General features: G+C 59.6%; 1 protein-coding gene and 1 long non-coding RNA gene across 31 annotated transcripts in view; one reads left to right on the top strand and one right to left on the bottom strand.

The window, feature by feature from the left end:
- RALGDS (ral guanine nucleotide dissociation stimulator) overlaps nucleotides 1-12,603 on the top strand; it is a 51,606-nt gene that overhangs the window by 28,722 nt on the left and 10,281 nt on the right. For 16 of the 30 annotated variants that reach the window (XR_013405341.1, XR_013405340.1, XM_077967334.1 and 13 more), the window contains exons 2-6: nucleotides 7,656-7,766; nucleotides 9,628-9,821; nucleotides 10,399-10,494; nucleotides 11,267-11,460; nucleotides 11,697-12,112. Coding sequence is in view for 28 of the 30 variants with exons in the window: in XM_077967334.1 (XP_077823460.1) it covers nucleotides 7,656-7,766; nucleotides 9,628-9,821; nucleotides 10,399-10,494; nucleotides 11,267-11,460; nucleotides 11,697-12,112 (1,011 nt within the window). In the remaining 2 variants the exon portion in view is untranslated. Of the gene's footprint in view, nucleotides 1-7,610; nucleotides 7,767-9,627; nucleotides 9,822-10,398; nucleotides 10,495-11,266; nucleotides 11,461-11,696; nucleotides 12,141-12,603 lie in introns of all 30 variants that reach the window. The other 14 variants (XM_077967335.1, XM_028834660.2, XM_077967316.1 and 11 more) reach the window with 3 other exon arrangements.
- LOC114672707 (uncharacterized) lies at nucleotides 1,684-5,585 on the bottom strand. The gene is made up of 2 exons (XR_003723106.2): nucleotides 5,232-5,585; nucleotides 1,684-4,325 (listed from the first exon to the last, which is right to left on the bottom strand). It is a non-coding gene; the product is annotated as an uncharacterized LOC114672707 (long non-coding RNA).

The raw sequence follows: 12,603 nt of genomic DNA on the forward strand, positions 1-12,603 counted from the left end.
GTCTCTGGGTGGTGCCATCTGCCTCCCACCTGACTGCACAGCTGGAGTGGAGAGGGCCTCTCTGTATTCACAGGGAGCATCTCCCTTCAGCCTCCGTCTTCCCACTGTTTGATCTCTTGATCGCACTGTGTGCAGGTCTTTGGTTTAATTCAGAGACGCCCCCCTCGCCCTGCTCTGCCTGGGTACAGGGCCTGCACAGAGGCCATCCCTGGATCAGGGGCTCAGGGCCCATCAGAGCTCTGGCCGGGCTGCAGCCTTCACAGTGAACCTCCTGAGTCCCCGTGCTGCATCGTGTCGCCTTGGTGCATCTCCAGTCCCTTCATGGCTTTAGACTGTGGCGTGTTGTGATTGCTGGCGATTGTTAGCCTGAGTCTCGTGCCTCTTGGTGTCCTGGTACCTAGACAGGGCCTGGATGAGACTTGTTTCTCCGCCCAGTGTTGGGAAGAGCTCTTGGTGGGGGAACACCCCACGCCTGAGAGACCCTTTCCTCCTGAGCTTGGCAGATGGCCGGACCAGACGTGTTCCCTCAACCCTCATCTACCCAGGGCTCTGGTCCTCATTGGCGGCTGGAGAGGGACCCCTGGGAGGGTGGGGGTGGGAGTGGGAGGCTGACAGCAGCCCAGCGCTCATCTGGCTTTCATTACCTCTGGCAGCAGCTCGGCCTTTGTGTGCTGGGAGGGTCTGGCGGAGCGCTCACAGGGGCCGTGCAGGTTCGCTCTCTCCGTCCCTGAGGAACCAAGGGAGAGGCAGAGCTGAGCCCCACCCCTGCCTGGGGTCTTGCCTTCCCTCTCTGGCCCTGGCCCTCCTGGCCCAGCCTCAGCTCTGAGATCCAGCCTGTGGCTGCTATTTAAAAATCAAAGGGGAAACTTCTGGCTGGGTCAGGAAAACCAGGATCCTGGCAGGAGAGGAGGCCACTGCCGGAAACTGAACACAATGACCATTTACCAAGGGCCCAAGGGAGGGGGCGGGGAAGTCCCTGTCCCTCCTGCCAGCACCCCCTATCCTGGGGCTGGTTTCCTGGTGGCTATGTGGCCTGCCAGAGCTGACGCTGCGCACTTGGTCCCTGTCCTCTGGAAACCACCAGACAGTTTTTCTGCCTTCCCCCACACCCCTGTTTCCCTACCTAGCTTCCACCCGGTGCTTCCCTCTGGGCTGCCAGATGTTCTCACATCTGGGCTTCCGCTTATCTTCTCGGTTCTAAGGCAAGCCACCACCGACCCAGCTTGGCCTGCACAGTTCTTGCTTTCTGGAGGTGACCTGGTTGGTGCCCCCATCTCTGGACAGGCGGTTGCTTTGGCCTGGCAAAAAGTGCAGGTTGTGGGCCACCCCCTCACTTCATCTGCCTTAGACAAACCCTACAGAGTAGGTGCCAACACCACCTTCTAGGAAGCTGGGGGGTCAGAGAAGGGAAGTCTCCGACCTAAACCCCCGTGCAGCCAACAAGGGCCACAGCCGGGATTTGAGCATGGGCTATGTTCTCTGTGGCACCTGCTGTGTGCAGGAGCCGTCAGGAATCAGAGAAGGCCCAGGCAGCCCAGATGCCCCGAGCAGTAGGGAAGCTTATGGCTCAGAGGAAGGCAAAAGTGCTTTGGGCCACAGGACGCCGGGGAGAGCTACCCGGAGGAAGCAAGCCCAGAACTAGACCCCGCAGGTTTAAAATGACAGCTAATAGGAGCCAGCAGGTTTTGGGGAGGTTCTGAGCTAAGTAATTTGCATCACCTCCTTTTGGGGTCAAGACTGGTAAGAGCCCATTTGACAGATAAAGCCACTGAGGCAACAGAGGCTAATTCGATTGTGCAGAGTGACCAAGCTGGTCAGTGGCAGGGGCAGGATTCTGACCCAAGGCCTGAGGGCAGTTGTAGGTGGGCTGGAGTGGAGAGGGCCTCTCTGTATTCACAGGGAGCATCTCCCTTCAGCCTCCCACGTCTTCCCACTGTTTGATCTCTTGATCACACTGTGTGCAGGTCTTTGGTTTAATCGCCAGGGTTCATGAGCACTTTGACGCTGAAGACCCGAGCCAAGGAGCCTGTCCCTGTGTGGGTGTGTGTCCCTGCGTGCATGTGTGCAGACTGGTCTTCCAGGAGAGCTTCCTCGGTGACTCCGAAGGGGCAGCCCCCAGGACCCTCAGGTTCCCCTCTTGCTGTACTCCTCGGGAGGGTCCCCCAGGAGAAGAGGGCGACAAGGCTGGCTGGTCCTGGGTCTTTGTTTCTTCTCCAGGTGGGGGATGCTCAGGCATGCTGGCCTGTTTCCCAGGAAGCTCAGGAATGGCCCTGGGAGATACGAAGCTGCTTGTTGGCAGGGCTGGGGTCTGATTCTTAACCTGGAAGTTGGGCATTGGCAGGCCCTGTCTGCGTTGCCAGTGAGAAAAAGCGCGGGGAGATTCGTCCCTGGCCCTCTGCAGGCAGGCTCGGAAGGAGCCAGTGGAGCGGTTTCAGGAAGCTGCGCCCAGGCAGTCAAGGACTGGTTTCCAGGGGCTGCCGGTTGGCCACCCAGGTGAGTCCCATGGCATGGTACCGCCATGCTGTGGCCACCCAGTCCCAGGGTTGGACTTCCAGCCTTGCAGGCCCAGAATCGCTGTGTTCACAGATACGCAGCACCAGCAGAGCAGTGGTCCCCATTTGATTGTCAAGGGGCAGACACTGAAGCCTGCAGCCTCATGCAGGACAAACTGAGCTTTGAGCAGACCCAGTTCTTCTAGTTCCGCACACCTTGCCTGCCCACGGGCCGGGGAGGCAGGGGGATGGCAGCCCAACGGTGGCTTGGCGGGCAGGGCAGGACACCTGCGTTGGAGGATTTTGGCGTCTTCCTCCGTGGGGAAGCTTGCATGCTTTGGCAGCCTCCCCTGTAGTCATTCCTGGAGACTTTTATCCATCTCAACCGAGAGGCAGGGAGCCTGGGCTCTGGAGAGAAGAGAATTGTGCTGGGATGCCAGCTCAGTCCCCTGGCAGCTGTAGATGTGCTCCTGAGTCTCAGTTTCCTCATTGATAAAATGGACGTGATGCCAGCCCTCTTCTTAGGGTTGTGGTGAGCACCCTCGAGTGAAACAGGAGGTCTGAGGAGCGGCCAGCACAGCACTTGGCACAGTGGCTAGGTGGCAGCTGCCACAATGAGGTTTTCTGATTAGGTGCCAGGGGAGTGGCCTGAGCCTTCCAAGGGCCCTGGGCTCCTGGGGTGCATCACCTGGCACCTTCAGCATGGCACTTCCCTAGCCTGGTGTCTTGCAGGCCTTTTGCCCAGGGCATGTCCACAAACCTCTCGAAGATGCAGGTGCTGGAAAGCTGGCCCTGCCGCACTCCCCTGCGAACTTGCTGTGTGACCTGAGAAAATCCCTCCTGTCTCCGGCCCCTCCTCCACATCTGTGCTACAAGGGGTTGGACTCTGCTCCAAGCTTGAGACTGTGGCAGAGGCAGCGCCAGGCCTGGGTGGGTCCCAACAGGCCAGGGTTCAAATCCACATTCTGGCTGCCACTTCCTGGCTCCCGATCTGGGCGAGTTCCTACTAGGCTGTTTCCTTATCCATCAGGCAGGGTGTTAGGAGGATTAAACATGATGGGTGTCCAAAGGGCCTTGCACCCAGGAAGTGCCTGCATGTACCGGGCACCGTGGCTGCTTAAAGTTGGGGCTGGACCTTCAGCTGGCCCTGCCCTGCATTCCCTTGGGACCAGCCCACCTTCCTCCTCAGCTGCCCCTCGTGGGCCTGGCCCTGTGTTCGCCTGACTGTCAGGGGCTGGGTGTGGACAGCGACCCTGGATGCCCGAGGCTTGTGGCTGACCTGGAGGTCTGCACGGCACAGGCCTGCAGGGAGGGTTTCTGGAGAGATGGGCTGGCCTTTGGGGGACTCAGCACAGGCTGGTTCCCAGCCGCCACTTTCCGAGGCCAGGGAGCATCCTGGTGGGCAGGCACCTTGTGTCGTCCCAGTCTGAGGCCACTTCTGTGGGTTGCCGTGCCCAGGATCAGGAAGGAGTATGGCCCACCAACACCCAGGGCTGGCCTCCTGTCATCCTGGGGCCTTGTCCATGCCCTGGGGATCAGGGTTGGGTCCACCCACCCAGAGCTGGAGGGCAGGCCCGAGGGCAAGAGGGTCACGGACACACTGTCCTTGCATCCCACCTCCCTTGGTGGGGCTCGTGGTCTGAGCTCATGACTTGAGAAGTCCTGGGCTCTCACCTCAGCCAGCACACGCCCCACCGGCTCCCCTCCTCGGGCCTGGGTCCCCACCTCTGTAGGACGGAGAGGGTGCACAGCAGCATGGGCCCCGCACTGTCCCGGGAACCTGGGTTCTGTAGAGACTGAGCAGCCTTCTCTGATGCGTTTCGCGTTTGGCTTCTGTATTGGAGCGAAAAGCTCAAGTCAGAAAGCTGCTCCCACCCACTGGGTTTCAGGGTGACTCAGCCTCTCTTTACAGTGTCCCTCGGCTAGGTCCCCAAGCCTTAGGCAGGCCTCAGACAAGTTTCCCTCAGGTTTTTACCGCCCAGCGTCCATCGCCAGCCCCGTGGAGGATGTGGTATCAGGTGTCATCCGGTACCACACCGCCATCAGGTCCCAGTGCCAGTCACCAGAGGGCTCATGCTGGGAGGAGGCGCCGTTGGCCTGGGCGGGGAGATGGCAGGGCTAGGGCAGGCCTCGTGGGGCTCCTTAAGACCCTCACTATTCTACCCAGAGGGAATCTGGGTTTGGCCTGTGGCTTCCTCCCTCTGTCAGCCAGGGACATGGCATCCTGCTGGCCTGTCACTCTGAGAAGGCTGATCAGGTGACACACTCAACCAGACGCCACCAGGCCCTGTTTCCCCTCCTCATCTTCAGGGCTCCGGGCTGTGTCCCTGGGGACATTGGGGTGTGGGGGCCCCTACTCACCAGGGACCCCATGCCACCCTCACTGCACTGACCCAAATGTCAGAAGACCAGGCAGTGTGTTTACAGGCACAGCTGCCGACTGGGTCCCAGAGCCCAGGGACATCAGCACGCCTGCTGGGGGTGGGACAGGAGTGTCCCCTGAGTACACAGCCAAGCATGTGGTGTTCTTTTCTCCTAGCAGTCAGCTCATAGCGGCTGCCTGGGCGCCTGCCCTCGGGGGGAAGCATTTTCTCTGCATCAGCTGTCCACTAGGCTGTTTCTGCTCCTCCGCCTCTGAACTCCCAGCCCTGCCAGAGTGCCCTGGGGCCCAAGCGCTGCCCAGATGGGGTGTCCGCTAACAGAGTGAGCTAGGGTGGCCTGTGGGTGCTGGAACCCTACCTTTCTTGCTCCAGAGGGTCCCAGGGCAGCTGCCAGGGCTGTTGCCTTGCTTTCTCTGTCCTGTGAGGGGGGCTCAGCGCAAAGGGTAGAGGCCCTACTCTGCCACTTTGTTCCCAGACCCCAGGGCAGTTTGCTCTGGAGCCTGCACCTCTACCATCTGAGCAGGCGGTTTAAACGGCCCCTGTGCTCCACGTAGCTCTATGGTCGGTTCCCTGCCCGCTGCTGCTGTGACGGGAAGGGACCAGAGAAGACAGACTAGCTCCACGAGGGCTAGAGCGTCTCCCTGACCGTGTGACAGGGTGGCAGCTCCCTCACCGCAAGCATGTGTGGCTGTCAGCATTGGGCCTGCATCCCTCCCCACCACCCGGCTGGCAGGAGAGGGCCCCCGGGGGGTGGGGGAAGGGTGCAGGGATCATATGACACCAAGCAGGGCTGGGCCAGCTGCTGGCCCGCCAGCTCACGGAGGAGCCACTATCTAGACCTGCTCAGGGATGGCTGAGGCCACCTGGCTTCAGCCCCTCCTGGAGATTGGCCTGCCTGGGGACACCTCTGTCCGGCAGGCATGGGTGGTGCTCAGCCAGGACCTGGGTGCTGTGCCGGGCTCCCCCAGGGTTCATGTTTAGTCCCCTGTGGCGGGCTTGTCCTGCATGAGACCTCAGAGCCATTGCCGGTGACTTGGGCACTCAGGATACTGTCTGCTTCGCAGCTGGTCCAGATGTGGCTAAAATCCCTAGGGGAGAGAGAGACTCCCAGCTGAGCCAACAGCCTTCACAAGAGGCAGTCTGGGACCCCTGAGGAGGCCAGGGTGGTTGGGGGCCCTGGGCAGTGTAACCGCTAATGCTTTTCTTTTCAAAGGAACGATCTTCTAGGCAGGGGACAGACGTGTGAGTCAGGAAAGGGGTTGAGCGTATGTCTCTGTTTTCCTGTCAGTGGAAGGGCCGGACCTCCCCTGGCGGGGGTGTCTGTGGGGTGTGGGTGTGAGTGTGCCTGTGGGTTCCCTGCTAACTTCCAAGAAATGGGGCTGGCTGGCTGTCCAGAGGCGGTGGCGGTCAGGAGCCCAGCATGGTGCCCACAGCTTTCCTGTTGTACAAAGCCCAGAGTGGGAGGGCGACCTCGGGTCAGAGGAAGTGGACTTCCAGGATGGCTCCTGGGCCTCCCAGGGCCGGGCCTCCGAGGGTGCGCAGGAGGCAGGAGGCTGGGGTCCCGTCCGCAGCATGCTGGACAGTCTACCTGACTCCTGCCAGGGTTGAGGGAAGGGCCTGAGTCAGCACTGTCCACCAGGCCTTCTCTGAGCTCCACTCCCACCTAGGTTGGGGCATTGACTGTGCGGTTAATGACCCTGGGCCAGGCCAGTACCTCCCAACTCCTTCCTAACCTCTGAGGTTGGTGTCCTTACGCCACCCCCAACCCCGGCTCCTCTACCTGCTGCAAGCTCATTCCATCCCTGGACAGAGCAAGTGGCAGAGGGCTGTGAGGCAGGGGGTGATTGTGGCTAAGTGACCTAGGCCAGCCTGCCAGGTGGGGGGAGTCTGTCTCCTAAGACAAGGGCCTTTCCTTACTGCCTGGAGCCAGAGGCCCCCTTCCTGTTCCAGCCCAGGCCTGTGGTTTAGGGCTCTGTGGAACCCCAGCGTCTGCCTGGATACTGGCACCGTCACCTCTCACGCCCGTCCCCTCATGTGATGACGGTCAGGGAACTGGGAAATCCCATTGCCCAAGCAGGCACGAGGGCATGAATGAGCAGAGGGGAAGGAAGTGGCTGGGATGTGGCCGCTGGGGGTGCCCCACACCTCCCCAGATCCGGGCTGCTGACACGCCAGAGCTGGGCCTGGAGGAGCTGCCCACTCCTGCTGGGTCAGCCAGGGCCCGCCAGGCTGGGCAGAGGAGGGGTGAGTGTGAGGACGCCCATGGGCCTCTGGCCCTGGGGAGGTGAGGGAACTTTCTCTCAGGGCATAACCGCCTGGATGCAGTCAGCCGTGTCAGAGCCCTGGGATCCCCGCCTCACCGCTTACCCAAGGCAGCATGACCTTGGACCAGTTGTTCCTCTCTCAGCCTCCATTTACCCATCTGTGAAATGGCTGAATAACAGTCTCCACTATGGAGGGGGATGACTTGAGGGTGGGTCCGTCCTGGGCAGGAACAGGAGCCAGTTACTAGGGGATTGGAAGCCTGGTGAACCCATCATGACCGTGCCCCAGGTCGTGGCTAGCCAGGTTGGGGAAGTGGAGTGCCAGGACAGTGGCCCTATGTGCCGATGTTAAACCCAGGCCGTAGAGCTGTGATCTCATTCCACCCCGGGCTATAGGTCTGTGCAGCCACCAGTCTGTGCCCTGTCTGGGGAACAGGTTGCACAGGTCCATCCCCTGCACAGTGGCCAGGCAGGCCCCTGATGTCCCCACGCCCGGCTGCTGGGCGTTGTCTTCACAGAGCTCCACGCAGGAGATCGGTGAGGAGCTGATCAACGGAGTCATCTACTCCATCTCCCTGCGCAAGGTGCAGCTGCACCACGGAGCCAACAAGGGCCAGCGCTGGCTCGGGGTGAGTACGCTCTGGGTCTCCACTAGGAGGCGCAGCTGGGGATCCCTCCCAGGGCTTTGCTCCTCGAGGGCCCCACAGTTCTGATCCCAAAGGAAATGGCCCTCACTCCCTTCCCGACCCCCACTGTCCAGCCCAGGCTTGATCAGGTTTTCCACGGCAAGTTTTCATGTTTGACCTCCCTTTTCCGGGTGTGCAGCCATCAGCCTCGCCATCCTCCATGCCTTCTCCCAGACGTGCACACTGTCTGGAGTAGGGGGGCTGTCTTCACCCAAGAAGAACAGGGTTTCAGGCTGTTAGGTCTCTGCAAATTGCCATCTCCCAGAACACATCCCTGGGGTTCCTCTAGGTTGAGAGCCGGTGCCTGACGCAGCTGCGTAATATTCCAGAAGGGAGGCTGGAGCCATTGCCGCAGTTCAGCTCCTCATGGCTGTGGGGCCACTTCAACAGTGCTGCAGGAGCCAGGCGCGGTGGCTCACGCCTGTAATCCCAGCATTTTGGGAGGCCGAGGCAGGAGGATCACCTAAGGTCAGGAGTTCGAGACCAGCCTGGCCCACCATGGTGAAACCCCATCTCTACTAAAAATACAAAAATTAGCCAGGCATGGTGGTGTGCGCCTATAATCGCAGCTACTTGGGAGACTGAAACATGAGAATTGCTTGAGCCCGGGCGGCTGAGGTCGCAGTGAGCTGAGATCACGCCACTGCGCTCTAGCCTGGGTGACTGTCTCAAAACAAAACAAATCAGTGCCACAGGGAAGATGCCGTGTGTCCTAATGGACCAGTCCCTCCCAGCCCCTGGGTAAGCCTCTGTTTCCTCATCTCTAGAATGAGGATACACTTTTTTTTTTTTTTTGAGATAGAGTCTCATTCTGTCGCCCAGGCTGGAGTGCAGTGGTGCGATCTCAGTTCACTGCAAGCTCCTCCTCCCAGGTTCACGCCATTCTCCCGCCTCAGCCTCCCGAGTAGCTGGGACTACAGGCGCCCACCACCTCGCCTGGCTAATTTTTTGTATTTTTAGTAGAGACGGGGTTTCACCATGTTAGCCAGGATGGTCTCGATCTCCTAACCTCGTGATCCGCCCGTCTCAGCCTCCCAAAGTGCTGGGATTACAGGCGTGAGCCACTGCGCCAGGCCTAGAATGGGGATGTTTTGTTAGAACTCTCAGGTGACGCTGTTCCCACAGGGCAGCTACCATTACTCAGTTAACAACTGACTGACCTGAAGGTGTTAATATTTAAATCATTCCCGTACCTCAAATTCTACTTTACATTTTTTTCAGTCTTTTAGAGAAAGGGTCTCACTCTGTCACCCAGGCAGTGGTATGATCATAGCTCACAGCAGCCTTGACCTCCTGGGCTCAAGCGATCCTCACCCCTCAGCTCCCCAGGTAGCTGGGACTACAGGCGTGCGCCACCATACCTGGCTAATTTTGTATTTTTTGTAGAGATGGGGTTTTGCCATGTTGCCCAGGCTGGTCTCAAACTCCTGGCCTCAAGTGATTTGCCCACCTCAGCCTCCAAAAATGCTGGGACGACAGGCGTAAGCCACCATGTCGGGCCCTGGCTAATTTTTAAGTTTTGTAAACAATTTTTTGTAGAGATGGGATTTCACTTTGTTGCCCAGGCTGGTCTCGAACTCCTGGCTTCAAGCGATGCTCCCACCTTGGCCTCCCAAAGTGCTGGGATTACTGGTATGAGCCACCACACCTGGCCTGAAATTCTACTTTTAAAGCTGATAACCTTTTTCTGCTAGAGACATTCAGTGCTGCCTCCTGCCACAAGCCACTGAGGGCTCAGGGTTCCATTTGAGCTCCAGGGGATTCATGTGCTGCCACTCACTGTCCTTCCTCTGTCCCACCCCAGTATGAGAATGAGTCGGCCCTGAACCTTTATGAGACTTGCAAGGTGCGGACCGTGAAGGCTGGCACGCTGGAGAAGCTGGTGGAGCACCTGGTGCCCGCCTTCCAGGGCAGCGACCTCTCCTACGTCACCATCTTCCTGTGTACCTACAGAGCCTTCACCACCACCCAACAGGTCCTGGACCTGCTGTTTAAAAGGTGAGCACGCACCCTCCACTGCATGGGATGCACAGGGCCCCTCACCCCCGCCCGGCTGTGGGTCTTGGCAATGCTGGTTCACCTCTCTGAGCCTCGCTTTGCTTGTACGAAAGAAAAACTGGGTGCTAAGAGGACCTCATGGGGTTATCGTCAGGCCTGCGTGGGATGAGGGGTGGAACGTGCTCCTCCACCACGTGGCCCTAGGGAATGGGCTGCTGGACTGTGGTGCTTGTATTTACGATTTTCCTGTCCCCCATGGGGAAGCGCTCTGCCCCAAGCCTCACTCGTATGTGGCCTTGGACAAAGCAGTTTTCCCACTTGTCAAGGACATTCCAGATTGTACCCGGGGGCTGGTGGAGGGGTCCGAGGGGCACTCAGATAGCTGGGAAGGAGCTGGTTGGGGCTCATTCATTGAACAAATGTATATGAAGCACCTACTGTGTGCTGGCCCTTTTCTAGGCATTTAATATAATTTGATGAAAAAAAGCAAAAAAAAAAAAAAAAAAAAAAATCCCTGTCCTCCTGGGCCTCCGTTCTAGTCGGAGAGTCAGACAGTAACACACGACGTCGTAAGCAGGTACGGTAGATGTGATGCCCTCACGGCCTCCTCTAGATACGGCTGCGTCCTCCCCTATTCCGACGAGGATGGCGGACCCCAGGACCAACTTAAAAAGTGAGTGAGCTTTCAGCCAAGAGGAAGGGACCCTGTCTCCAGCAAACAGTGGGAGAGTGCATGGGGCTGGGGCTGGAGCGAGATGGGCAGAACCGTGGCTCCCACACCTCTTGCGGTTCCTGCTGGAGGGCTGGGGTCTGGGGGCTTCGCCTGCAGGAAGAAATAAGACCAAGAGCTGGGGAGGGGTCCTGAGGTGGCTGGGGCTCAGAGCAGCCGCCGGCGGGAACCCATCCCACCATAGCCTCATCCTAGCTGGGCGTGGCTCAGTGTGCCCTGATCTAGGGGCCCAGGGCAGGAGGTGGGGTGAGCCTGTGCTCTCACATTGCCTCGCCCCTCAATGAGTGCTTAGTGGGCAGGCTACACCTCACTCTCTGGGAGAAGGGGATCAGTGGGAAGGTAAGACCCACAGTGGTCAGAGAGCCAGGCAGCTCACCAGCACCGAGCTACGAGTCGAGTCGCCAGGGACCTGGGATGCCAGGCAGGAGGACAGATCCCTCATGGAGTTTATGGTCCAGCGAGGAGAGGGGCTGGAGACATGCAGAGGCGTGGGCGGGACTTCCCTGGAGGAGGGGAGAGGTGTCGCTATTGACCAGGGGCCTCCTTGCTTCTTTGCCTGGACAGCCAAGGAGGCTGAGGCTTGGGCTGGGGTGGGTGGCCTCCGGATGGACAGGGGCCAGCACAGGAGCCCAGCCTGGCTCACGGAGCCATGGGAGGGCCATGGGGGAAGGGGAGCCCAGACCTCTGACTCTGCTGCCCACCCACCTGTCCCCAGTGCCATCTCCTCCATCCTGGGCACCTGGCTGGACCAGTACTCGGAGGATTTCTGTCAACCCCCGGACTTTCCCTGCCTCAAGCAGCTGGTGGCCTATGTGCAGCTCAACATGCCAGGCTCAGACCTGGAGCGCCGTGCCCACCTTCTCCTGGCCCAGCTGGAGCACTCGGAACCCACTGAGGCAGAGCCTGAGGGTGAGGACGACTGGGGTGGGTGCCAGAGGTTGAATGAGGCGGCGGCTCCAGGGTCTGGTGCTGGGCCAGGGGCACAGATGTCCTCAGACCACACAGGCAGGGACCACAGGTGGGAGGGCAGCCTGGTGCAGGTTTTGTGGGTTCGAGGGGAGCGGCTTCTCTGGAAGCCAGGGCTGTTCTCTGTCTTTGAAAAGGCACAGGAAGGGCTGGAATATTTTTGAACTTTTCTTTTACAGCTCTGTCACCAGTGCCAGCTCTAAAACCAACTCCAGAGCTAGAGCTAGCTCTAACACCAGCTCGAGCACCCAGCCCAGTGCCAGCCCCAGCGCCAGCTCCAACACCAGCTCCAGGCTCAGAGCTAGAGGTCGCTCCAGCACCAGCTCCGAAGCTCCAGCAGGCTCCAGAGCCAGCTGTGGAACTAGAACCGGCTCCAGCGCCAGCTCTGGAACTAGAGCCAGCTCCAGTACCACCTCCAGAACAGGATCCAGCTCCTTCCCAAACTCTAGAGCTGGAGCCAGCTCTAGTGCCAGTTCCAGCATTAGAGCCTTCCTGGCCTTCACCTGTGGTTGCAGAGAACGGGCTGAGTGAGAAGCCTCACCTCTTGGTGTTCCCTCCCGACTTGGTGGCAGAGCAGTTTACACTGATGGATGCGGTGAGCGGCTCAGATTGGCAGGGCAGGGGTGGGCCTGCCTTCTGGCATCTGCTGCCCCCTACCTAGCATTCCCTGGTCCAGAGCTGATGTTCTGGTCAAATCCCAGCTCTACTGTTACACACCAAGTAACCAGGGCCAGTTTCTGAACCCCAAGTCCTCAGTTTCCCTCCGGACGGTAGAGATGGGGTCACCCCTGTCCTCCAGAGTGAGTGTTGAGATTCCAGATGGAGCAGACCGGAAGCTCAGCAGGCCTGGCCTGTGGGAGTGGAGGGTGCTCACCAGGGTGCTCCATGGGTCACCCCCATCTGTTTAGGAGGCTCACCAGCTTCAGCACTCATTAGGTATTCGGTGTGTCCTAGAGCCCATGGCAGACACTGGACAAAGCCCCTAGTTATAGCGCCCACAGCCGATGTGCGTCTGGATGGGGCGCAGACTGAGGCGTGCCATGTGGGATGATAGGGGGTGGGGCACTGGGGCGTGGGCCGGTAGTG

The sequence above is a fragment of the Macaca mulatta genome, chromosome 15 (genome assembly GCF_049350105.2).
Source record: "Macaca mulatta isolate MMU2019108-1 chromosome 15, T2T-MMU8v2.0, whole genome shotgun sequence".
Lineage (NCBI taxonomy): Eukaryota > Metazoa > Chordata > Mammalia > Primates > Cercopithecidae > Macaca > Macaca mulatta.